The 24,805-nt window shown below is 41.9% G+C and overlaps 1 protein-coding gene across 9 annotated transcripts in view; it reads left to right on the top strand.

Moving 5' to 3' along the window:
- Nucleotides 1–21,452, top strand: part of Ppp1r9a (protein phosphatase 1 regulatory subunit 9A) — a 248,459-nt gene extending 227,007 nt beyond the window's left edge. Inside the window, exons 13-19 of one of the 9 annotated variants that reach the window (XM_051177142.1) lie at nt 4,836–4,923; nt 5,013–5,096; nt 15,266–15,464; nt 17,369–17,488; nt 18,269–18,292; nt 19,493–19,675; nt 20,934–21,452. In XM_051177142.1, the coding sequence (XP_051033099.1) occupies nt 4,836–4,923; nt 5,013–5,096; nt 15,266–15,464; nt 17,369–17,488; nt 18,269–18,292; nt 19,493–19,675; nt 20,934–21,143 (908 nt within the window). In that variant the 3' untranslated portion in view covers nt 21,144–21,452. The remainder of the gene's footprint in view (nt 1–4,835; nt 4,924–5,012; nt 5,097–15,265; nt 15,465–17,368; nt 17,489–18,268; nt 18,293–19,492; nt 19,676–20,933) is intronic. The other 8 variants (XM_051177140.1, XM_051177143.1, XM_051177141.1 and 5 more) reach the window with 8 other exon arrangements.
- The last annotated feature ends 3,353 nt before the right edge of the window (nt 21,453–24,805 follow it).

Raw genomic sequence — 24,805 nt, 5'->3', positions numbered from 1 at the left:
TCAGAGACATCTCATCCACTGTCTTTCAGACTGTGCTCTAAGGAATTAGGGTTCCGATCATCAGTTTTCTACATACCCAGTTTCATTAATATACACACATCTAATCAAGCACAGAGTGCTGGCTCATTCTGCTAAAATCTTTCTACCAAAACAATAATTTTCTAGCTTATTTTGGGGGGGAACAGCTGACTTAATAACTACTAGCCTTCATTCATTCCATTTTCTCCTAGGTGGTGGATTCATAAATCACAAAGTTACTCAGCGAGCATAAAATTAGAGTCAAATTAACTGGCTGTGTACACAGACTGTGCCATTAACTTGCTGATACCTGCCAGTTTCACTAAAGCTTTCTCACATTCCTCAGAGTTCTCCCACCCAATTCCCAATCAACAGACCTAAGTGTCATTCAGACATTAGGGAAATCCCAGGCTCTCTTTTGATGATATTGCTAGGGCAGGTCCAACAAAGCTTAACAGGATGGGATCCTCCTTCATTGAAACAAAACTCCAGGGAATAAGGCTCTGTGATGCCTTGCATTCCTTGCTATATGAGACAGAGCCATTGCTCTGAGCTGGACTTGAAAATTCTGGTGTGGCTAATTGACACCCTCAGTGTATGGCTCTTAGCTCTCACTGGCTTTTCAGTGAGGGAACTAAAAAGGGCTTTGTGATACTCCCAGGTACGAATTTGACATCATGTTTATACTCTTGGCTAACACTGCACCCAACATAAATCTCACCTCCTTAATTTGGCCTTGGGCCAGCCACCCCATTCCACAGTGGTTTTCACTGTTACTTTTGAGCCCACCCCTTTGTATACAATGACTGGCTTAGTAGTTTAGTGTGGACCAACATTTTCTCACTTAGCTTACTCCTCCTTGTTTTCTTGCTTATTCAGAAGGAGTGTGGCAAATAAGTGATGCTCAGACATTTCTGGATGGATTACTAAGTTTGCCTGCCCAGACAAGTAATGCAATCATCGAGATGGGGTTCACTAGCCAAATGCAGCAGCCACCTGTTTGGAAGAATGTAGCCACCGTTTTTCTGACACATAAGCATCCCCTTTAACCTAGCATGGCAGAGCAGGGTGATTGAGAAAGAGACTGAACATCTTCCTAACGTCAACTATTTACTCTCTGGCCCATGGGGAGGAGGCAGTCTTCCTGATTGCTTGTCTAAAAGTATTCTTCATCCTGTTCACCACCACTGTACGAACCCTGGATATGGCTAAGTACTGGTTGTCATTTGTCTAGATTTTTAAATAGTCATACATCATCACTTCCAGTCTATCGAGTTACTGATAAAGATGGTTTATACATTACCATGTTTTATGGCAGCCCCAAGGATAGCCTCTAGTCACCCTGATATAATTCTGGGTTTTCTAAACATGTCAGTGTGCCCACTTACATGCCATTATTTCCCCTTATATTTGAGGGACATTAGAAATTGAGACAGAATCTCATAACCAATGCCTCAGTGATGTACCTGTAACCAAATGCTGGTTAGGTTAGCAGAAACCAAGGCAGTATGTCTCCAAGGGTTGTAACACAGAGCTCTGTGGTTGTAAGAGGCATGAAAATATTTCCTTTCACCCCTGCAGGATCAGCTTTTTGCTGAGGTTCCGTCACTAACCTACATAGCAGTGAGGTTTTGTTAAGTCAAGGTTAACCAGAGCTCACTATCAATTTTGTACTCAACTTCAAGAAGTTAGTGTTCTAAGTTTTCTTTTGTTTTTGTTTTTTTTTTTTTTGACCATTAGCACACTGCCTGGCATAGAGCACTTCCAGAAACTTTGCAACTTTCAACACCTTTACCCAATGCCCATCTTACTCACACACTGCACTAGGCCCCCGAGCTTACGTGTAAATACTGCATATAAAGAATACATAATGAATAAATACCAAGAATAGAGAAGATGTGTGCTGCTCTGTTTAGCTGCATAGAATGTGCAGCTAAAGTAACCACCCAAGGACTTTAAAAAAGAAGAAAAGCTAGGGAAGAAGGCATGGGAGATGGAGTGCTGGTGTGAGCAGACACATATAGGAATTCAAAGGTGTGGACTGTCTCAGTCAAAAGTGTTGGTTTCTTCAGGATAGTGACATTGAGTGTAAAAGCTGATGGGTTTTATTTGTCTATGGTTCTGTAATTTAAGGACCTTAGATACTTCCCAACCACTAAGGACCATAGACTATTTTGAGAAGAGAATAAACAGAAAAGGACTGTGGGCATGAGGGAACTGAGTGAGGAGACATCCAGGGGAGTGTGCTTGTGAAGAGGAAGCTCGGGCAGTGCAGTTGATACAAGAGCCACGAAACCTGTGATGGTTAGACAACACTGAGAAGAAAGTGACCCATAGCTAATCACAGGCGTGTGCCCTCAGAACACACGTTTTTTTAAATCACTAACAGAAAACAAATTAGAGACACTGTGTGGGGAATGTTATCCATCTCTTTTTAAATGGAGGAAGTCCAGGGTTCAGGAGAGACCAGGTCAGGAAGTGGATCTGGACAATCTCATCATAAAAGTAGGGGCAGTCAAGTGTCTGATTGAGCAGATATCACCAGGAGGGACTTCGGGATTTAGAGGCCATGTATTTGTTTGGGAAACAATAGCCAAGTTGCTGGAGCTTAAAGCTGAAGTGCTTGATGTGGATACCTGAGCTTCAGATGGATTACAAAAGTCATATCAGGGCAGTTTCTGAAACCTAATGGATATCTTCCATGACACAAGTAAATACAAGTGCAAAAATATAATACTTGGCTTTCTTCAGCTCATACTAACCCCATGTTGGATTTTTTTTTTTTTTTTTTGCTGACCCAAAGCTCTGACATATATTAAAAATTAATTTAAATGATTTAAATGGTAAGGGGCACTGTTCTTTAATCTCGCCTCTTCATTCCAGTGTTCCTTGGAACAGGCTTTGGCAAGTGTGTGAGATAATGATGTGAGGTTGCCTAGCAGCAAGCTCTGTGATGGGCAGAATCAAGCTTTTAGTCCTAAGATGTCCAAATAACTACAACACTAACGGGTTACAGAAAGCCTCCATGAACATTGTCTCAGCTGTTCATCTTACCACTCATTAAAACATGTTCCAGCTGCCCCTAATTCAGAAAATAATTAAGCAGGCTCCTTTTAACTTTGCACTGGCCTGAACCTTAAGAGTTCTTTAGAATTGATATGGAAGAATTCGTCTCGTTTGTTTCTTTGGCTTCTATTAAGAAAATTGAAAACCTGCTCTTTTTTTTTTTTTTTTTAAATATCCATTAGCAAAATCACCTTAGAAGGGAGCCATTTTTTAATGGATTTGTGTCACATCTGTGGCTGTTTAAATCAGTTACTGAAAGAATAATGATGCAAATACTCATAATAAACATTTGGAGCAAGAAGTGGATTTTTGACACAGGCATCTATCTGATTCCTGTATTCCATCATGTCCATTTCAAAGAATTATTGTAATCTGCTGAGAGCCATTAACTAACAATATGAGGAGCTCCTAGCTAGGAATCCTTGGCATGTCTACCCATATGCTGTGCTGCTGTAAGAAATTTGGAGCTACACTGAGGAACAGGAACTATGTGTGCTGGTATCTGTTTAGAAATTTGTCCTGAGGTAAACAAAATTAACCTTTAAGGTGAATTGAACACTGTCTTAGGATGTCCGTTTTCTATACAATCCATATGCGAATCCCTAGGCACTAAAAACTAAATAAATACATACATAAATAAACTAGCAGCAAACACTAGCAATTAAAAAGGAGTTTTGCACACACAATTACATGGGATTTAAAATGCTGTCAGTCATCCCAGATGATTGAGTATGCTGAAATGTGGCACTCAACACTCTTCGCTGCAGTTTCATCTGCCTTGTCAAAGGTGTGGGGTACATGCCATTGGTAGAACCTGGCCCTATGTTCACCCCGAACCCCATTCTCAAATCCTTTCTTCTGACGGACAGCATTTCTGGTGGTCTATTCCCCGTGGCTGCTACACTGCTAAGTAGTGTCAACATCATTGGTGAAGGTGCAACTCAGTCAGCTCCAAGCCCTTGAAAGATTTGGTAGGCCAGTCAGTTTTGTTCTAAATAGCTCTTTAAAAGAGCATTTCAAAGATATATTTGGCTTCTGCTTAAGAGGCCCCCCCACTCCCTACCCCACCCCACCTCCACCATTCTGCCCTACCCTGTTCCAGAACTTGTTATGGGCCACTAGTATAGAAGAGCTCAGAAGGAATTAAAAAAAAAAAAAGAAATGTGCATTGGTATTTTGCCATGGGTGTTAGGTCCCTTGGATCTAGAGTTACAGACAGTTGTAAACTGTCAGGTGGGTGCTGGGACTTGAACGTGGGTCCTCAGGAAAATCAGGCAGTACTCTTAACTGCTGAGCCCCCAGAAGAGAAATTTTTATTCTTAGTTGCTTTATGGAGCTCCTAGACTTTAAGAAGCGATACTTTTCTATTCTGAGTTGTGATTTGGCAGGTTCCTTCAGAAGGCAGGAAAGCCCAGAACCGAGAAAGCTGGGGGAAATAGGACATAGGCCTTTAGTGCCTGTGTTGGGGCCAAAGCCAGGCAAAGTCAACACCATACCTGCTTTGAAGTGAAAGTATTTATTCTTGCTCATGTCATTCATCCCCACATGTCTGTGCCGTAAACTTCCATGCTGTGTTGAATGCTCCTTCCCCATTGTGGCTGAGATTTTATGCCTTATAGACAGGAGAGTTGCAATATTGTGCATTGAATAACCCAGGCAAAGCCCTTAGGTTCAGAAATACACTGACTGACCTTCGAGTCATGGCTTAAAATAAAATGCTAACCGATCTTTTCTCTGTGTCTATGTCCTAGACGATGCCAGTTGTCCTAAATCATCAAGAGCACCCAGTTCATTGGTGGTACAAGGAGGAAAAATTAAGCAGAAGTTTGTGGATCTGGGGTAAGGACCTCCTCCTGGGAAAGTAGTTCTCCACAAGATTAAAAGGTTGATGTTACTTTTCTCTTTCTGACCATGCGCTGTTATTGTAGGGCACCTTTGCGAAGGAATCCCAACAAGGGGAAGAAATGGAAAGAAAAAGGAAAGGAATCCAGTAGGTTTTCTGCAGGTAGCAGGTACGAGGGAGTAATTAAGAATATATATTTCTTTCTTTAGCTAACTCTGACCTTCTTTTACTGTCAACCAAGGTCAGTGGTCAGTGTTTCTAAACCCAAGTGATGAATCCAGAGTTGTGATCCAAAAAAAAAAAAAAAAAAAATTGAACCATTGGCTTATGGCTCTCTTGATTTACAGCTTTGGATGCATCCATTGGTGGCTAACTGCCAAATTATAGTCACATGAACACTTTCATTAAATATTTATTTAAATGCATCTGTGAATATTTTAGACATATTCCAAGTTGATTATTTTTGTATTGGTTTGGTTGGTTAATGGTTTTGTTTTGTTCTGTTTGTCTGGCTGGTCACAATATTAATGTTGTCCCTCTTTCCACATCCTCATCCGATAGGTTAATTTTACACTTGGCCCCATGCTGGCATTCTGCATGTTTGTAAGAATGACCGCCATTCCTTGCTGGACTCTGCTGTTTAGTGGACTTGCAAACACTGTTGATTACACTTACCTTTCAGTAAAGATTTTTTTTTTATAGAGAACTAAGTGTTGAACAGCATGTTGTCAAGTTTTCCTTCATCTATTCTATGGTTATATAATTCAAGACAGGTTTGTGTAGGGAGACAATAAAATCGTAGAGTTCTGAAGCCCGTATGTCTTGGATTGACTCTCAGTTCTCCTAGTCCCTGCTTTAAAATCCTGGACAAGTTGTTCAGTCATCTCTGCCTCTGTTTTCTCTAATGAAATGAGTGTGGTAATGGTTTTTACAAGGCTAGTGTGGACAGTAAGTAAGAGTGCATTTGAAGCATGGTAAATGTTTTATATGTATTTGGTATATAGGTGGTATTCAAAAAAATATTAATGATGACAGCTTGCTATTGTTACTTATTACTTACAAAGGCCTTACCTTTACAGACTTTATTTAATCCTTTTAATAAGATTGGGAAGATAGTAGTGCCATCCTTTCTTGATGAAGAATTCCATCTCTATTAAATTTGGTCCATTTCCCCCAAATTCTACAGAAGTCAGTGAGGACCAAGATGGGGCATGCACCTCCTATCTAGATCCTCTTCAACACAGTATGCCATCTCTGGTCACCAACACATCTAACAGTGACAACACATCTTTACAAAGCTGGGGGATGATATTAGCTCTTAATGTTCTTGGTGTCGTAGAGTAGTAAAGAAACACAAACCCTAAGAGACTGACTATAAAATCACCAGGGATCACTTGCCCGCTTCATAGGTTGTGTCCTGCTGATTCCTTGTCTTGGGAGTGAGGAAAGAGAATTTCAAATTTTTGCTAGTCTGTTTTTCACTTATCCTCTCCAATGGCTAAAGGGTAGAGTGCTCTCCATATTTGGAGGAAATTTCAAGAATGTTAAATACATGTGAGACGGCTAGCAACTTGAGCAATTTAACTCTGTGTGTTTTTAAAGGAAGGATCATAAAAATGTCTTGTTTGTACCTTAAAACTAAGCCCTATTGACCGTACTCAGGGAAAAAAAAAAAAAAAAAAAAAAAACTTCCAGAAGAGCAGGAGCTGAGCAGCAAAGCCACAGTGGGGGAGAAACTCCACCTGGGAGACAACCCTGTCCCTCCTTTGTTCTTCAGTAACTAAGTCTTGTCCTCTTTACTTTGAGGCTTAACCCCAGAGAAGCTTAAGCATAGATGCTGGCTGGAAGGGGGGAGTGTGACTGAGGTCCAGGTGGAAATCAAGCCTGCCTTGATGGTGTTGCTGGGTACCGACATGCTAGAGGGAAGATCACATGAGTTGGAGATGGTGTCACCTGTCCTCTGGTTACCCCAGTTGATTACCACAGTGGAGGCCATTTTGACCCACACCTGAGCTGCTGGCTCATCTGTCTCTCCTGCTCTACCTTTGTAATACATTAGTTCTTGTTTCGCTGCGTCAATGGACACAAATAGTTCTACCAACACCACAAAATATCTTTCAACTAGAATCGTAATTTTATAATTGTTAGTAATTATAGTAGAATATTGGTGGCATAGAAACGAGCTTATGTAATTGAAATAGAAAAACAAGAGACGAGAGAACTTTTCTGTTAAAAAATATTTTTTGAGGCACAAGAGATATTTGTAACACTAAGCAGATCAGCTTCTGGTCTCCTCCTGTATGGGTTGGTAATGGATCCAGACTCTCAAAAAGCACCTTCCCTGAAGAATAGAATTGCCACCCTATAGGATCTTCATGCAGTTGGTCCCACTGGGCCCCATAGAAGGGGGTCATGGACATCAGTAGCTGCAGGAAGCATCCCAGGGCAATCACAAGGAGGAGTGGGGATGGACTCTACCCTTTGCAACTTTCTCAGAAAGGGCAGCAAAAGAGCCTCAGAGAGAGCTAATAATCTTTATCACTTTGGCTTTTTGTTCTTCCCATTAGAATCTGTTGAGATCATCAGTCAGTTCCAACCTGCACTGTTAGAATTGAAAGAGTGACTTTCAGTAAATTTAGTCTGGGCTGTCACTTTTTCTTACCCACAGTTTACTCTGCTGTGTTTCTTGTGAGGACATAATAACTCAGATACATGAGCAGCGGGGGACGCACAGAGAAAACAGATGAGGATAATGGTCATAATAAATAATCCCAGAGAAGAAATATGATTTAGTGTGCACAGTAACCATTTTGATTTGCACGAGCACCATAGGAGAGAGCAAGCAGAAGCAGCATCTGTTAGCAGAGCTTGTTAACCCTTAGAGGTACAAGCCTGTGCTGTAGGAACTGCCATTGCCTATCCTGAACCTTAGAGAGGTGAACCCTGGTTAGTGGTCAGTGAAGCACCTACTTGGAACATTGTTAAGAAGTCCCAGTTTAGATTTAATGGACAACTCTGTGTGTTTTTAGAGAGAGAGAGAGAGGGAGAGAGGCATGGAGAGAGGCATGGAGAGAGGGGGGAGGGAGGGAGGCATGGAGAGAGGGAAAGAAGGAGGGAAATGTAGATGATTATATGTTGTGGAAGTGACAGAGAAGGGAGGTGGCTGTCGTCTGTGGAAATGAATTTGCATTTACCTTAAAAGAATGGGCAGTGCAAAGAAGCCCAAGATGCAGTCCAACGTCATGGTCCTGACTGCCTTAAGTGTGTCACCTTGACTTCCTACCGAATGTTAAATGCATGGCATCTAACATGGTATCCATCACTCTGTGCTCCATCCAAGGCAGCCACCATCAGCCGTGGTTACTGAGCTGGTATACCGTGACATGTGCCATAGTGGAAAATTCAAACTTCTTCAAAAACTTAGTGTGAAAAAGGAATGATAACCACCTTAGTGTTTAAAATATTCATTGTATTTTAAAACACTTTAGATTTGGAGTTGTAGATACATTTCCCATTAAAATTAGTTTAACTGTATCTCCTCATGTGGTTACTAGAAAATTTTAGTTGATACATGTGACCCACATTATGAGTCTATTATAGGGTGCTGCTCTGTGTGGTTACATGAAAAACGAATGTTGTTTAGATTCTAAATCATTATTATGTTGGCCTATAGTTAATGTGTCCAGTTATTTATTATATTCTACTCTTAGTCTCTAAACATTTTGTTTACATTCAAATGTATGTGTTTTGCAACATAATCTGTTTCAGAAATAAACTCCACTGAGAAAAGTGAGATAAAGCAAAAAAGTATAGTTGGTACCTAAATTGCATCATGTTCAGCAACAGCTTCATAGTAAGTACCAAGTTAACCTCTCTGTGAAAACCGAGGCCATAAGTCCAAGTTCAAAACCTAAGTTCAAAACTCAGCTATGCCACTTATTTTAGACAAGTTATTTAACCTATCTGTGCCTTGGTTTTCTTGTCTGAAAAATGGAATCATAGATAAGTCCTCATGTAACCATCTACAGACTTTTGGGAAGGACGAGAGGGGGCATTATATTTCAGTACATGTTAATTCTCTAACAAGTACGCATTGCTATCATCATCATTTCTAATATTTAGAAAGTTTGACGGAAGGAAACGAACAACATTCCCTGTGTGTATTATGCTGCCAGGCTTGTCCATCTGAGGATGACTTTGATGATACCTTGAAAATGGCTTAGAGGCTGCAAGCAGTCCTTCACAGACAGTATTTCCCTCAAACCCTCTAGATAACTTATGGCATTCCAGTGAGTTTGACATTGGATCCTATGACAGGTGCATGGAGGACTGTTTTGCCCTGCTGCTGGGTAAGGCAGGAGTTTTCTGGGCGGCCATCTGAGATGAGTGGATACGTAGCCATTAGCAGAATGGGGACTGAGGTGAATGCATGAGTGTATGCAGGAAAAAACCTCATTTGTGCTTGGGCTGGTGCAGAGTGCCCTTTGTAGGGCTTGGTCTCGTTGATAAAACAATTTAACAACAAACATGGGGGTTACCTCAGTGATGATCTTATGGGAGTTAGAGAAAAAAAGGGGGAAGATGCTCTACAGATCTCAGCAGTGGCTGGGAGAAGAGATAAAAGAGAAAGGAGTAAAAAGGTATGTGGGGGGACGAACCCCACAAGGATGCACCCTTCTCAAAGGGTGATGTGGGCCTCTGCACACAAGCTGCACTTCATCCTCTCAGAGCAACCAAGGAGGAAATATTTAGCCATTACACAATGTGGTTTAACTGTATCATCAGCTGGCAGTGCTGTGTGTGGCTAGACCTCAGTGTGGGCCTGAGAGTAAGCAGTGAAACCTCACTACCTGTTGGCTTCCTTAGCTAAGGTCCGGAAAGGGACGGTAATTGTATTTTCTGTCATCAGCATCTCCTTTAGCTTGTGGTCAGTTTAAAGCCGCTGCCATTGGTTCATCTTTAACATTGTTGCGGTTTCAAGAAGCTTATACATCTTCATCACTTACACACGTGGCCCGTGCTGTTTTGTTCTTAATCTAGCAGTGGAAAGCCAGTGCTTGAAGATGAATTAGAGGCAGCTCAAAGGTGTCCCATTATTGTGATTGAAATCTGCCTCCTTTTTAATTCTTTAATGTCTTATCTAGAAGCTTATTACTGACCACTGATGATGCCATGTATCTCAGGAGGCAGACGTATTGCTGCCCCGTGTCCCAGCTGGGCTTGGGTGGAAGTGGTTACAGAGCATGAATTCGCCCCTCTTCTTCCTGCCCTGCCCTGTTAAGAGCAATCAACATTTGGGTAGCCTCTAAGTAACCACTTGGCTCTGGTAGAGTCCACTGACTTAGCCTCCAAGGGACTCTCCAATGGCTGCACATGTCAGCTTCACAAGCTGAAACTCAAAAAAAAAAAAAAAAAATCCTAACAACTTCTGAATAAAGTAAAAAAAAAAAAGTCCTGGGCTCAGTCATTAGAGCGCTTGCCTGGGGTGCATGGAATGCTGAGCTTCACCATAGCCCCTAAAATGGTCCAGTGCCCCATGCTTGGAGTCCCAGCACTTGGGAGATGGAGGCAGGGGATCATAAATTCTAGATCATTCCCTGTGCTACATAGTAACTCCCGAGCTGAACTTGAACTTCAGAACAAAGAGAAACTTCCATTTAAACATTCTGTACTAAATTTGTAACCATAAGGGGACTCTAAGCCTTCCTACTCAGTCACTTTGTTTGGCCTTATATATAAAAACACAAGTCTAAAGTGAGATTTAGTGGGCTGGAGAGATGGTTCAATCAGCTCTTAAGTTACTTGCCAAACATGCATAAGAACCTGGGCTTAGGTCCCTGACACACATATAAAAGCTGGGCTTGTCAGTTCACATCTAAAACCCCAGCTCTGAAGGAAGAGACGTGTGGACCTCTGGAACCCCCTATACAAAGGTGACCTCCACATTCAGTGAGAGACTGTTTCAAAATTGCAAAGTGAGAGTGGTAGACAAAGACATGTGATATTGTCGGCCTTTGGCCTCCACACACATACATGCACACAGAAATGAACTTGTAAGTACTGGAAAGAGGGGAGGGAGCGATGGAAGGGAAGGAGGGAGGGAGAGAGGGAGAGAGGGAGGGAGACAAGGTTTAGAACATTAAAGTAAATTTAAATTTGCAAGGGTATAGCTCAGATACAGGGTATGTAATGAGCATGCCTAAGGCTCTGGGTTAACGCAATCACCAAAATTAATGAAAATAGAAATTTTAATAGAACCAAAAGGCACATTTTGCTCAGATTTGGGATAGCACACTTTTATTGAATACTTAGGCAGTGGATTTGTTGTCCTGAAATTAACATCTGTTTTGAGAACATGGATCTACATGATACTTTTGCAATTTTAGCTTAAAGCCTGCAGAGAAAAGGGAATAGTTTGATCCTCTCCTGGGAGTTAAGGCTGAGCTGTCTACTGTGACTCTAAGATGGACTCTTGGCTGCTGATCAGAAATTCTGGCCAGAGCTCTAGATCTGGGAGCAGATGTCCAGGGTGACTGAGCCTGAATGCCAGATGGACATGTTTGTAATGCTCCCAACCAGGCTCTCTAAGTTCCCTGTGGATGGGTCTGGACCAAAAACCTCAGTCTCTTCACTGGGTCTCAGATTCTTTCAAAATTACTTCAGCTGACTTAGATAAGTGAGGGCTGCACACACCCTCTTGTTACAACTGTCACAATCGACATATTTCTGTGGTTCCTACTGCTCCCTCTTTCTGCTTGGCACTTTATGAACTGTAAATGATATTTTGATGATATCTTACTAGTTCTGAGTACTTCATATACCATGTTTTCTGAATTAAAATGACATTATCACTGTAGGGTTTTTACCTGAAAAAGTTGCGTTTTAGGGTGCCTGTATAAATGGGTTCCAGAGTATATGTAAATGAGTTAATTGCACAAGAAAGCTATTAACCATAAACCATTTGACTACCAGGAAGGTTAATACAATGACATCATTGGCTTCTGAAAATTAAAGTTGATGACAATTGTTTCTTCTAACAATAAAGCATGTAAGGGTGTACTATGGTGGGGACTTGAGATTCTTTGACCTTTTTTTTTCCCTTAATGATAAGCCTTTGGTTTCTGAGCTATCGTAGGTGAAGGAAGTGTAGCACACACCTCTTTTGACCCTTTGGAAGTCATATTCACATCCATTAAAAATCCATTCTACTAACCCAGATTTAGAGGACAGAGGAAGAAAGGGGAAAAGAAATGAAAAGAGGAAGGGAGGAAGGGAAGGCAGTCAAAACAGAATATCAGCTACCAAACCCTTCTTGCTCCTTCGTAGGCTCAAGTTCGGTTTATCTAGGACGAAATTGGTGTTTGTTTTAGTAAGCATGCCTGGTAGGCAGTTGCATCTGTAATTCTAAAGTAATAGAGCATTGGGTGTCTTAATGAATATTCTATTACTCTAGGTCCAAGCAAATGGAAGTGAGTTCTTTTCTTTGAGAAGAAGGGTTGCACACAGGGGTTGGTTCCACAGTCATGGATTTTTTTTTTAAGTTACAGAGAATAAATAATGGAGCTAGAAGGCAGACACAGCAGGGCACGGCCAGACTCACGGAGAGCTGGAAAAACAAAACTCCAGAATCTGCCAGGTTGCAACCATGGAACAATGGTATTACCCTGGAAGTGGGCTGCCATTGCTTCCTGCCAACTCTTTCCCAAACTCTCCATTATCGTTGTATATAAGGCTGCAGAAAGTGACCCTGTGGCAGAGGCTGGGGTTGCATGATCTTGTTCACCACTGTGAGGACAGCATGACCTGGAGCCCATCCTCAACGTTGTATCTACATATTCATACTCATTATTAGTCTTTAATATTTTCCTGGGATCTTCAGATTTTTGTCAGCTATTGTTTGCCCTAGATTTGGATTCCCTAAAGTCTTTTTCAAATGAAGCTGGTGAATGGCAGCTTTATTCTCCTTACAGTCATGGTAATGGTCTAGAGCCATTGTTACAAAGACAATTGATTTGGGAGTAGGATGAGTTGCATAGCTTCCTTGTAAACTCCTAGACAGTGGCTGTCAAGCCAAGAACTGCCATACTCAGTTCCCTAGATTCAGCATTGTCCAGGCAGAAGGGAGTACGGCCTTCAGGACCATCTTTTCCTTAGACATGTCCAGTCTCTAGGGTGTGGGACTGCAGAGAAGATGTGTCTGTGTTTTGGAACAGACCTTTATGGACATTTTTACTGGAGTGTAGGGACTTAGTTAAAGACAAGCCCTAGAAGCTAAGTGATTAGATGACCAGAGCCCCAAAGAGTTTGTCTCCAGACAGCACAAGGTCACATTTTAGGGGGAAGGGGGACAAATCAGAATGATGAAACTCCAGAGTCAATCGCTGCACTAAAACTGGAGTCTCTGGTCTTATCTCCATCGTAGATGTATTTATTAACATTCTAACTGGGATTGTTTGCCTTATGGAGGTAGGATTTCTCCCCCTCTCCCAGAGGGGTGACAGGACAGCTGTCAGTTTGCTTTATTGCCCTCTAGACTGATATTTCCAGAGCCCTTCACCTCAGTGTAGGCTGGAGGTATGATAACTTCAGGGACTCAAAGTGTCAGGACCTGTAAGAGGAAAGTGGAGTGTGTAGAGCCAAGAAGCAATTTTTTTTTGCACGGTATCCTTGTTGTTATCTGTTCTGTGATGACTTACATTGTATTTACATTCGGGATAATCATAATAATAGAAGATGGAGCTATTTAAGAGTCAGCTCAGATCAGTATTGGAATACAAATTCCAGGTCAAATTCCCTTCTCTCCTCCTATTCCTAAGTTGTGAATCTAACATCTGTACCAGCTTTACTTGGTCCATGGGCAAAGAATAAAAAAGAGCCCAAGACCCCTGCAAGTGTGCTTTGGCTCAGTTATTGTACTCTTCTGTCTTGTGCTAATACGTAACTAGAGTAAGAGTACAAAATCTTCCATTATGTTAAAGCTTTAAGATGAAGTTCAGGGTCAAACTGCCGCTCCTTGATTGCTGTTATCCTTGAAGACACCCCACTCCCCCCACAGACTCTTTAAAGACACTATAACATGATTGCATCTTCTGGATACTTGTACGTGACCATGAATTTTATTCACCCATCCTGCTATTTCAGTTTTACCAAAACTTTACAAAGGTTCCTGTTCTCATTAGCTGTTCTTACAACTTTTTTGCATCTGTGTATTGCCTGCAGTCTCCAGGATGATTGCATGAGGATAGCTGCATGTGGTTCTTGTATTCTATCTGGAAACCAGCCAGAAGTTTTAAGACTTGGTACTGTTTATGTCAATTTGAATTATATTTCAAAGTGTGCTTGAAATGAGGTGGAAGGAGACTGGGATTCAACATAAATGAGGGTTGGAAAGTATCTAAGTCCATGGTATCCAGGCATTTTCAGTTGCGGGGGGGGGTGTCTCAAGCTGTTGTCATAGTATCAACAGCTACCAAGAACAGTGATAGGGAGGTTCATCGCTTCCAAATACACACAAGCATTTTCTTCTTCAGCTCCTGCACAAGTATTTTCACTTAACCAGTAGACAAATACAAATATGAAAGTACCTACATGAAGTTTAAAAAACAAAAAACTGTGTTTCTCAACTGCCCATGAATCTTTAAACCTGAACATTTATACTTTAATGGCTTTCATGCCTCTTAGACAAGTGTTAAATCTATTTAATTCATAGCAGTTACATATGAGATACGTCAGCATATTCACTTTGTACAGATTGGGACAGGGGGACAGAGAAGGCCTGAGGCTACACACTCAGGAGGTGGCAAGCCCTCAGCTTTTAAGTGGCCCATGAAGATATCAGGCCCTATACTCCTTCTGTGAAATGACACTGAGCTTATGATGAGAAACCAGTAAGCTACATGTTCCTGCTTAACATAGCACATGCTCTGAAATTTCCAGACCACTCAGTCTTTCAGCCATGGATGATGGAAGCATGAATCCAGAGGGAGGTAGACAGAACGCTGGTTATGAGCTAGTGTCACTTGCTTGATGGCTGTCCTAAGAGCAGTCTCAAAGGCTGCCACTCTGATTTTAATTCATCCATGAATAGTTAAAAAGACACATTTAGTACACTTTTGCCATGGAAATAGCAGTCCAAAACAATGTGTTAGCGTAGATTCTATTTAAATGTAAAAAAGGTAACTATTAAAGTTAATGCTGTTGCCCAAGGTGATACATTTTTATTATCCTAAATAGAACAGCTTCTCCGAGTTTTACCTATGTAAGAGTCTCTTTGGAATTAGGTTCAGTATGTCTTTTGCCATTTCTTTGTCTAACGTGCCCATTCTTTCCACACCACAGGATCTTCAGAAGCAAGTTGGAGAATTGGAAAGCCAAGCCTTCCCCTGCGGCTCAGGCCTCCACTCGCTCTCCTTGCATGCCCTTCTCATGGTTTAATGAAGGCCGCAGAGGATCCTATTCCTTCAAGAACCTGCCTTCAGTTCCGAGTCCCCTGCAGCCTTCTCCCGAGACACTAATTTCAGATAAAACAGGGTCCAAGGTAGACAACAGTGGACTAAAAAACTGACAAGAAAGCTTCCAATCCTATCTCCTCTTCGATTTTTGGAAGGCCTTCTCCCCTGTGTGTACACCCTGGATCTGAGGAGTCAATGTGCTAACACTGCCATAGGCATGCATGGTGTTTCCTTTTGGGGAAAAATGCCTCACCTAACTGGCACCCTCTTTAATATTGTTCTATCCTGTCGTGTGCATTTCTCTTCAATTTGCCTGTCATTTCACTTACTGCTATTTAATCTCAGTTTGACAGCTGCGCCATGCTGGGAAGGAGGCATTTGGATGATAAAACAGTATTGGTAAATGTGTATTCTTTAAATTGCATTATGAAACTCTTTCACTGTGCTCATCAACATTTACTGGAAAACGGGTCAATTTGGGACTGTGTTCTGTACACTTAAGTGAAGCAAACAAACAGAACAAAAACCGCCTTACTTTTGCATCAGATCTACTTCTTATAGACTGTGCAGAGCACCCATTCTAATTCTGCCACCAAGTTCTTTGCCGTTAGCAAAATCAGAAGCTATGTACATGGCTGTGATACATTTCAAAATGCATGATGGTTATTTTTTTCCAGCATGACACTGCAAACCTCATCTAACATTTTACTGAAACACATTCGGTGGCTAACCTTCGAGCTACTTGGTCTCCTTTTTTCTGTGTTCACTCTTTTTCCCCCAAGCAGAAATGTGTGATTAATCTTACTTGAATGTACTTCTTTCCTTGATGTAAGCAGCTCAAAGGGCTTTGACTGAAGGGCTGGAGGATTGCATCTCCAGTGATACCAAGCGTGATGTTTTGTGTACAATACCTTGTGGCTTGAATGTTCTATCAGCCTTACCCCTTTCTGGAAGATTATCAGATCTTGGAGTTGGGTTGGTACTAAACTCCCTAGACTCTAGCATGGTATTTATTCTCAATGATCAACTTAACCCAACACAAAGGAACCTAATAGGAATCCCAGTCCACTTCCTAAAGAAGGGCAGTATGAAACAAGTTGGTGTTGGGCAGTTGCTTAGTGTGGGTAGGAATCCTGCTGTTTGACAAGTAGCAAAGAAGTTTTAGTCATAATCAACCCTTTGGGCCTTTAGTGCTGTTCTGAGACTTAAATTTTACTTGAGTGATTCTAGGATTATCTCACACTAAAGAGAGGTTCAGTATACAATGATTTTACAAGTGAGGCTCTGTGCCCATTGTCAAGTTGCTTTAACATCTGCTGAGCATGTTAAAGGAGTTCTGGGGGATCCATCCTCCCCCCCATTCTACCTCCCTAACCCCAGGAGGTTAGCAGACTTGGGGGTCTATTCCACACCGGTCTTTTTGGCTTATATTCCAACATGTAACTAGTGTTGTGTTGTCAGACCATGCCCTCCTCCAGAACTCATCACTCTGAAGGGTACATCCAGGAGGGGACCTGTCACTTCTCACAGTATTTATCACAGCCAGCCCACACGCCATCTTTCCCAGGGGCACTCCAGCTACCTTCCTGATGTGAGTTGCCATCTGTTCCTGATAACTCAGCCTCTTCACAGCATCTTTTGCTCCTACTTCCTCTGTTGCTCATCACAATTAGGGTCAAAGCAGGTGGGTTTTATTAATGTCACTCCTCTGAGCAGTTACAGAGGATAATGAATTCTGTACCCTTGGAGAGAAACGAAAAATCATTTCTCCACAAAACCTATCCTTGGGGAAAGTGCCCAGGATTTCCAGTCAGTCTCAGAAGGTGCAGCATCCTGTGCCACTGCCCAATTGGAGGCCATCACCACGAAACCAAAGTCGGGTCTCTTCTAAAGAACACTGATTGAAATGAAGCAGTCGAGGACTTGGAAGCACGCCTGCCTCTACTTCAGTCTGTGTGTTCCCGTAACATGGTTTTATTTGTTTTTACAGAATTTCACCTTCAATGATGACTTCAGTCCAAGTAGTACCAGCTCTGCAGACCTGAGCGGCTTAGGAGCAGAACCCAAAACCCCGGGGCTCTCCCAGTCCCTGGCACTGTCCTCGGATGAGGTACTGGAATGGCACAATGGCAGAACTTAGTTTTTGTGCACACATTTCCTCCATATCCCACTATGGGAAGATATTTGAAGGTAGATTTAGCATAGAAATCATTAGCACTGAGGTTTTACGTTTAACACAGGTCTTCATGATTCTACCCCCTCTTCTCCAACATTAAAGAAAAGTGTAGTTTCTGAGCCCCTTGAAGCTTCCCAGACATCCCTTTATATATGTAAACACACATGGTAGGGAAGCTAGGCACTAGAGAATGAGACTAGATAGCAGTTTAGATCACTTGGAAGGTGTTAATGATCCATTCTCTCTCTTATCCAGAGTCACCCCTTCCTTAGGCTCCTGACAGTCCTCTGACTGTGATATTACCCCAGTTGAACCATTGCAACCAATAGGCACAGTTCTGGAAAGAAAACGGTGTAAGAACCAGATGCTGCTAGAGTGAGGTTTAGCATTGCTAAGAATTATCAGGAAGCATGTGTGTAGGAGAAAAGAAGAATATGTTGGGATTGACTACTTCTAAAAACTGGTGGGAGTGGGGGGGTGTCAAGAAATAATATAACCAAAATATGATTGCTCTTACATACAAAATAATTGTTCTTATTTCTTTCCAACATGAGTTTTGTGCAACAAAACTCTGGGGTTTTTTCCTTTTAAGCTTTCTTGGTCACGTTTTTCTAGCTGTCTTGATTTTGATGTAATAAAGGGTGCACTGTGGATGTCGTGTGATCCATCTCTGTAACACTCTTCTTCTTGGTTCTTTTGTTGCTGCTCACCCAGAGCTTGGATATGATAGATGATGAGGTGAGCTATCTGTGGCCTGTGTGTGATACCTTGTCTGATTTGAACCTGCCTTTTGCTCCTTTCACATGACTTAGGAATCCAACACTACAAGAATACTTTCTGTGGCCAGACAGTGGTGGCTCACGCCTTTAATCCCAGCACTTGGGAGGCAGGTGGATCTCTGTGAGTCCAAGACCAGCCTGGTCTACAGAGTGAGTGCCAGGACAGTCTCCAAAGCTACAGAGAAACCCTGTCTCGAAAAAAAATATACTTTCTCTGTAGTGGTGGGAAAAGATTGCCCTTGTTTGCATTTTACTTAAGAGGTGTTGTTGGATGGAGAGGCGCTGGGTCCACCTCCAGAGTCCCTCATTTGTCTCCCATAGCCATTACCTGACATGGTCCATTCTTTTCCGCATCCTTTGCCTTCCCCTCAGCCTACACCCTCTTCTCTTCTCTGTTCTTCAAGAGGCTCACCAGGGTAACTCCTGTCTTTCCTCTGAGCCCTATCATGGCTTCATCTTCTCTCAACTTAGTGTTTCTAGGAGCTCTCCTGCCTCCTTGCACACATAAAGGGGAGTTCTACTGTGGATAGAGCCTGAAATTTGCAATGAGCCTCTTTGTAAGCTCTGCCACTTACGAACGTATTGTTTAAGAGGGATCTTGTAAACTTTCTGAAACTTGATTCTCATTTCCTAAAAACAACTGTGGGATGTTAGTGCCCTGCCTTCCTCCCAGGTTTGCTTCCTGCTCACATGGGATAATGGCTGTGAAATTTCCTTAAGAAGGCTTGAGTGCTTTAAGACCTTTCTCTAGAAAGTGGAGACATTATTTTTAATGTGTTCTTAATGTAACTTTAGTGTCTTCAAAAAGGTTAACTCTAAAGTGATATATTGAATATAGACAGCTATGAAATATTTATTTTTTACCTCTGATAATATCCCCATAGTAATGTATTATAAAATCATCAGTGTTAGTGCGTATTTTCTCAATTTTTAACATCCTTCCTTTGTAATGATATTTTATTTGTGTGTTATTTTTAATTTTCCTTCTACCAGAATCACTAAGTAATAGACATGTTTCTTCTTAACATAAATAGAACTATTATAATTTTATGATTTACCAGTAAATGTGGCTCTTGTAGCTGGAGAAATTCCCTTGGTAGCATAATATGAGCCATGGTGTTTTAGTCATTTAACAACACTGCATAAATTCCTATCTCAGATCCTTGATGACGGACAGTCTCCCAAACACAGTCAGAGTCTGAATCGGGTCGTTCATGAATGGAGTGTGCAGCAGGTCTCTCACTGGTTAATGAGCCTAAATCTGGACCAGTATGTGTCTGAATTCAGTGCCCAGAACATCACTGGGGAGCAGCTCCTGCAGCTGGATGGAAATAAACTGAAGGTAAAGAATTATGTGTCTGTGTTAGGTTACCGGTTACATGTTTTTCTTGAGGCATCTGGCATGTTTTCATTAGCTGAGAGTGTTCTTCATAATCCATTTTCATCAATACCCAGCAGAAAAGATGCTGAGTTATTTCTCGGTGGGGATGAAGCTTCAGGAAGGTCATCAGGGGCTCTGACTCAGGACAGACTGCTGATCAAGAGAGTTGGGGACCCTTTCCTTTGCTTCTCCTGGCAACATGTGACATCCATATTAACACCACTCAACTATTAAATCTTAATAATGGCCAATGCGAATCCTTCTTCCTTAGTTTCTCCTCCATGCTCTCCCTCCTACCGACTACTTGAAAACTGAAATGACATCCCCAGGTATAAGCCAGCCATCCCTCTCTGTCACCTCCATTACACCGTCACTTCCCCTCATCCAGCCCATCTCTCTTAGAGACTGAGGTGGCGCCCAACCCTGTGGAGAAAGGGCAAGAGGAGGATAAAGCCAGTCCCACCCTCCCTCCCCACTGCTCAGAGCCTTGCGAGGCTGATGGATAGATGAGTGTCTCTTGACAGTCTTTGAAAAGGTTAGCGATCAATCAATAGCTTGTGAATATGAAGGCCCCATTGACGGCACTGTCCCTGTTGGGGAGACGGATGCATCCTGCTGTTGATGCTGAAGGTCATGGAACATTTCAAGTATACAACCATCTCCCCTGATTCTGAATTCTAAGCTCATCCTGCAACCTCATCAGTATAATCGGGCCTCCTTTATAGCTCTGCCTTTGGGGAGACGATGTCTAGAGAGATGCTGACGTGGGCACCCTCGTCCCAAAGACATTTTTGGTTCTCATTGTAAATAACTACATTGGTAAAAGAGAGGCCCTTTCACTTCTTCCTGCCCTTCTTGGAGCCTTCTGTGACAGCAGGTGCTCTCTGCTACCCTTTGAAGATATCGATGAGTTTAGCAACACTTTAGTGGAAGGTTGAAGAAGCAGGATCATGCCCTTTTTATTTATTCGCTCATTAGTCACCAATTTGGAAAGCGTTCTCTTAATGACTTCTGGAGTGCATTTGTCAAAGAACAAAGCACAGATCCTCCATGCATACAGAATTTAGCAAGTGTAGTCCGCTTTTCCTCAGCGCTGACCTCCTCCATCTATGTTTAACCAGGGTCATGAGATTAAACACAGTGTAAGATGTTTTCCTCATCATAAGCAAAGAGGTCAGGAGCTTTTCAGATTCAGTGTGTGCACGTGTTTCCTTTGTAGGCTCTTGGAATGGCATCATCCCAGGACCGGGCACTGGTTAAAAAAAAACTGAAGGAAATGAAGATGTCTCTAGAGAAAGCTCGGAAGGCCCAAGAGAAGATGGAAAAACAACGAGAAAAACTGAGGAGGAGGGAACAAGAGCAAATGCAGAGAAAGTCTAAAAAATCAGAGAAGATGACGTCAACAAAAGAAAGCAACAGTGAGCAGTAATCCCTGGCCTCCTCCAGTAGGTGGGGAAGCTTGAGGGATGTCCCGCCCCTTCCTGCCCCCCTTCTCCTGCAGAGGATGAAGAAGAAACTGATGGGGATAATGCCACTGTAGGCAGTTCAAAGAACTGTGTGTTGGATGCACTCTTAATTTTAACCTCTTAAAATAACCCCAAGCCACCTTTGGTTTATTAACAAACCAGAAATACCATTTTTATCTTCTACTTAGCGACATCCTGTGCTGTGTTGAGTGTGTGGTGCCACTTGGAAAATCAGCCTGACCCAGCCAATGAGAGCAGGACTCACCCTAACGTTGTGGGTAGAATAATTTTCACTGAGAGCCCCTGAAACTCAGATAGTAGCTGTGGCTGTTCGTGTGCAGGGGGTACCTGCCTTGAGATGAGAGAGCTGCACCATCTCCTGGGTTGCAGATTCTAGTACAGTGTGTAGGAAAGGCTCCCCTCAGTTCTGACTGTACAGCAAGTCAGTGCTGTTAGGGGAATGTGGGTATCCAGCACATAATTTCCAGATGAGGAAAAGAGCAAGCCTGTTGCTCCATTCGCTGGGAGTCAGAAAGAGAGACAAACTAGTAGCTATATGTTACCTCTACAAGAACACAGAAGTGGGTTACTGGGGGGCGGGGAGGCAACACTCTCCTCCAAGTATTTATGAACAAAGAAGAGCAAGTCAGTGCCTAGTACAACCATGGGTGCTGATATCTGCTGTTTGGTTTGCCAGCAATGCGAGCCCAGGGTTTCAACGGCACTGACAAACACAATACAGCCCCTCCCTCCCAACAAATCGGACAGGAAATTGATGTTAAGGAAACAACGTTCAGGTTTCCTCTCTTGGGATACATTCTGGCTGGTCTTCAGCCTGCCTGTGACACAATCAGGAACTTATCACATATTGTCTACTCAGAATTTCCCAAGTGGGCTCGGTTAGTATTTTAACAAATGTACTTTAAGAATTAAAACTAGAAATACTGGTTGTTGTGGATTGAGATTGAGTAACAGTCAACCAGAGAACTATTTTTTTTTTTTTTTTTTTTTTGAGCACACACAATTCTTTTGTGAAGAATGGCTGTCAGGTACATTTTAGAGACATTTTGAATGACTTATTTTTTAAGGAATTCTCTTCTGTATTATAGAGATTTCCAGGCATATTTAAGACATGAGGTAGACTTTAGCAGTGTCAGATTTTATGCTTAAGGCCAGTATTAAGGATTCCAGTATTTCACCAACCTGAACTGACTGCAGGAGACGGGGGGCAGGAGGAGGAGAAAATAAAACTCATCTCGAGACATTTCAAATCCTGAGGGTTATTTGTTTGCTTGCCTTTAGTCTTGCTTCTTTTGCTTATGTATCTAACTCTCATTGTTGAATTGACTCTTAAAAAACTGATGTCATCTAAACACGACAAATTTCAAAGTAGAACTAGAGGCCAAATGGATTCCTGGGCCCATATTTTACTTCCTTACTCCACCGGGCCCTTCTGCCCACAGCCCTGCCCCTGCGCACAGCTCTTCTGGTTGAGCAGAGATGCAGAGCCTGTCTCAGGCTGAGGACGCATGACAGGTGTCTGCGAGGATAGGAGCCCATTGCCAGTGTGGCCACACCTTGTATTCTAACATTGTGACTTTTCTTTTTCATTATTAGTTTTGAAACATACAAATTCGGAAATTATCTGAACCAGGAACTTAATCTGATTCTTTGTCCCAGGGCCTGCTTTTTATCCTGGCCCAGAGCACTTCTGTTAAGTTTTGATCCTTCTAGAACAGACACACTTCAGTCTTAAACGTGATGTGGGAGTAACCTAGTGCAGTTACCAGACCTGCTTCGTGGTTCTTGCTTGGGTGGAGTACTGGGTGCCTGCTCCTGACTTCAGATGTCTAATGCTTTGCCACCTGTTAATATTTTAGGAAACCAAGAGACACATTACTGAACTACAGATACCAGAAGACTAGCAAAAATTAGGAATACTAATGCTTGCTATTGTATATTTTAGCCCTTTTTCTTTCCTTGGGGGGAACAAAACAAACCTGGATTGCACTGGAAGCTTCTTTGTGTTCATTTATAAGAGTGAAAACAGGAGGGTGATCATTTTAAGTTGTGTTTACACTTTGATGATATTTGAAAATGAATGTATATATTGGAAATGTCTATAAGTCTGTCTCTGCCTGTAACTTATGATCTCTTAGATTGCATTTCTTAAATACAGTGTTCTTACTGCAACTTTATTAAGACTTCAGTGCTTGGATCAGAGTCTATCTGACAGTTACAAATCAAATTCATTCTCATTTCATAATTTAGCTTATTTTTTAGCTATTTTGATTTTTAAGTTAAATTGTTACAATCTTATACCAAAATGAATTCTTTTAACATTGCTACTTAAAACTGGTAGAATTGTTAAAGGCTCTTGATTGTATTGCTCAGCAGTGGATAAAACATAAACTGGTTGATCCAGTATGAAAACAAAGTGAAGGACCTCAGACCTTGCGAGCAATCTGTTTTCCTCTTAGTTCCTTTATTGACTGTGGTGCATGGTAATAATTGAGTTTCCAATGTCTTGCACAATTCCTGCTTTATTACTGTAGTTTTCAGGGTTTATACAATTTAACAGAGAATTGTCGCTTTGTGGATATTAATGATTTTGGAAGGTTTTTAAATTACCAACAAATGAACAAACAGGGAATGTCTGCTTACTAGTAACTGTATTCCAGTGAAGTATCCAATGGGACTCCATCAGTTACCACAGGTGTTTGGGGGTACAGATGATATTAGGGCATGGAGGTTCATGGTGAGGCCCGGCCTTAGGTAGAGAGCACTGCAGGAGTAGCATCTGGGTGGGGGGTTCCACTAAGGAACTTTGTAATGGATTGCTGTGTTTAAGGCCATCTCCTTTGAAGTGACTCACACTTCTGTAATCATATCTCCTTCCTCCTCAGAATCAGAAGAGTTCTGTTAGCATGGAAACCATGCTTTATCCACTTTAGTGCTCTTCATGAAGCCTGCCTTTACTGTCATGACAGCAAAGCTCTTCTCAAGTGATCTGTCATCCTTTAGCTAGAGCTGACATGGACTTTCCACTTTGCACCTAATGTAGACTTCTAAAATATCACAGTAGTGATATTTTACATAATTATAGAATGATAAGACCTAATGCCAAACCCAGCTTCCAATGGGCACAACATGGCCATGCCTACCTTGTGTTCTTTTGTTTTAGGAAATGAAGTGGCAGAGGAGAAGTGGGGACTACTGCCACTCCCCATGCTAGACAGTGTTTACCCTAGGATCCTAAAATACCTCAGGCCTAAGCTGCAAGAATGTCCACAGCTCAGATTTAGCACCTGAGCCTCTGTGGATTGGGCTGAAGATAAAGAATCCTCATCTAGGATCTTTGTCCAGTGTGATTAACTTGTGCCTGAAAATTATACAAGAGGTAAACAAATGCATTTATACAGCTATGCTTTTATAAACATGGAAGGTTAGATACATTTGAGGAGGACCATCAACTCTTAACAAGGGTGTTTAAGATGATTCTGGAGGAGGAAGGGCAAATGATTCTAAAAGAAACTCCTATACACTAGATTCGTATTTCCCTTTCATACGCTGAGATATTTAAGAATTACCATTGGAGTAACAAAAGGCTCTTCCCACAGAGCTG

Source organism: Phodopus roborovskii, unplaced genomic scaffold (genome assembly GCF_943737965.1).
Source record: "Phodopus roborovskii unplaced genomic scaffold, PHOROB, whole genome shotgun sequence".
In the NCBI taxonomy this organism is placed as follows: domain Eukaryota; kingdom Metazoa; phylum Chordata; class Mammalia; order Rodentia; family Cricetidae; genus Phodopus; species Phodopus roborovskii.
Note: the sequence above shows the minus strand (reverse complement) of the source record. Positions and strands in the feature narration are given on the sequence as shown.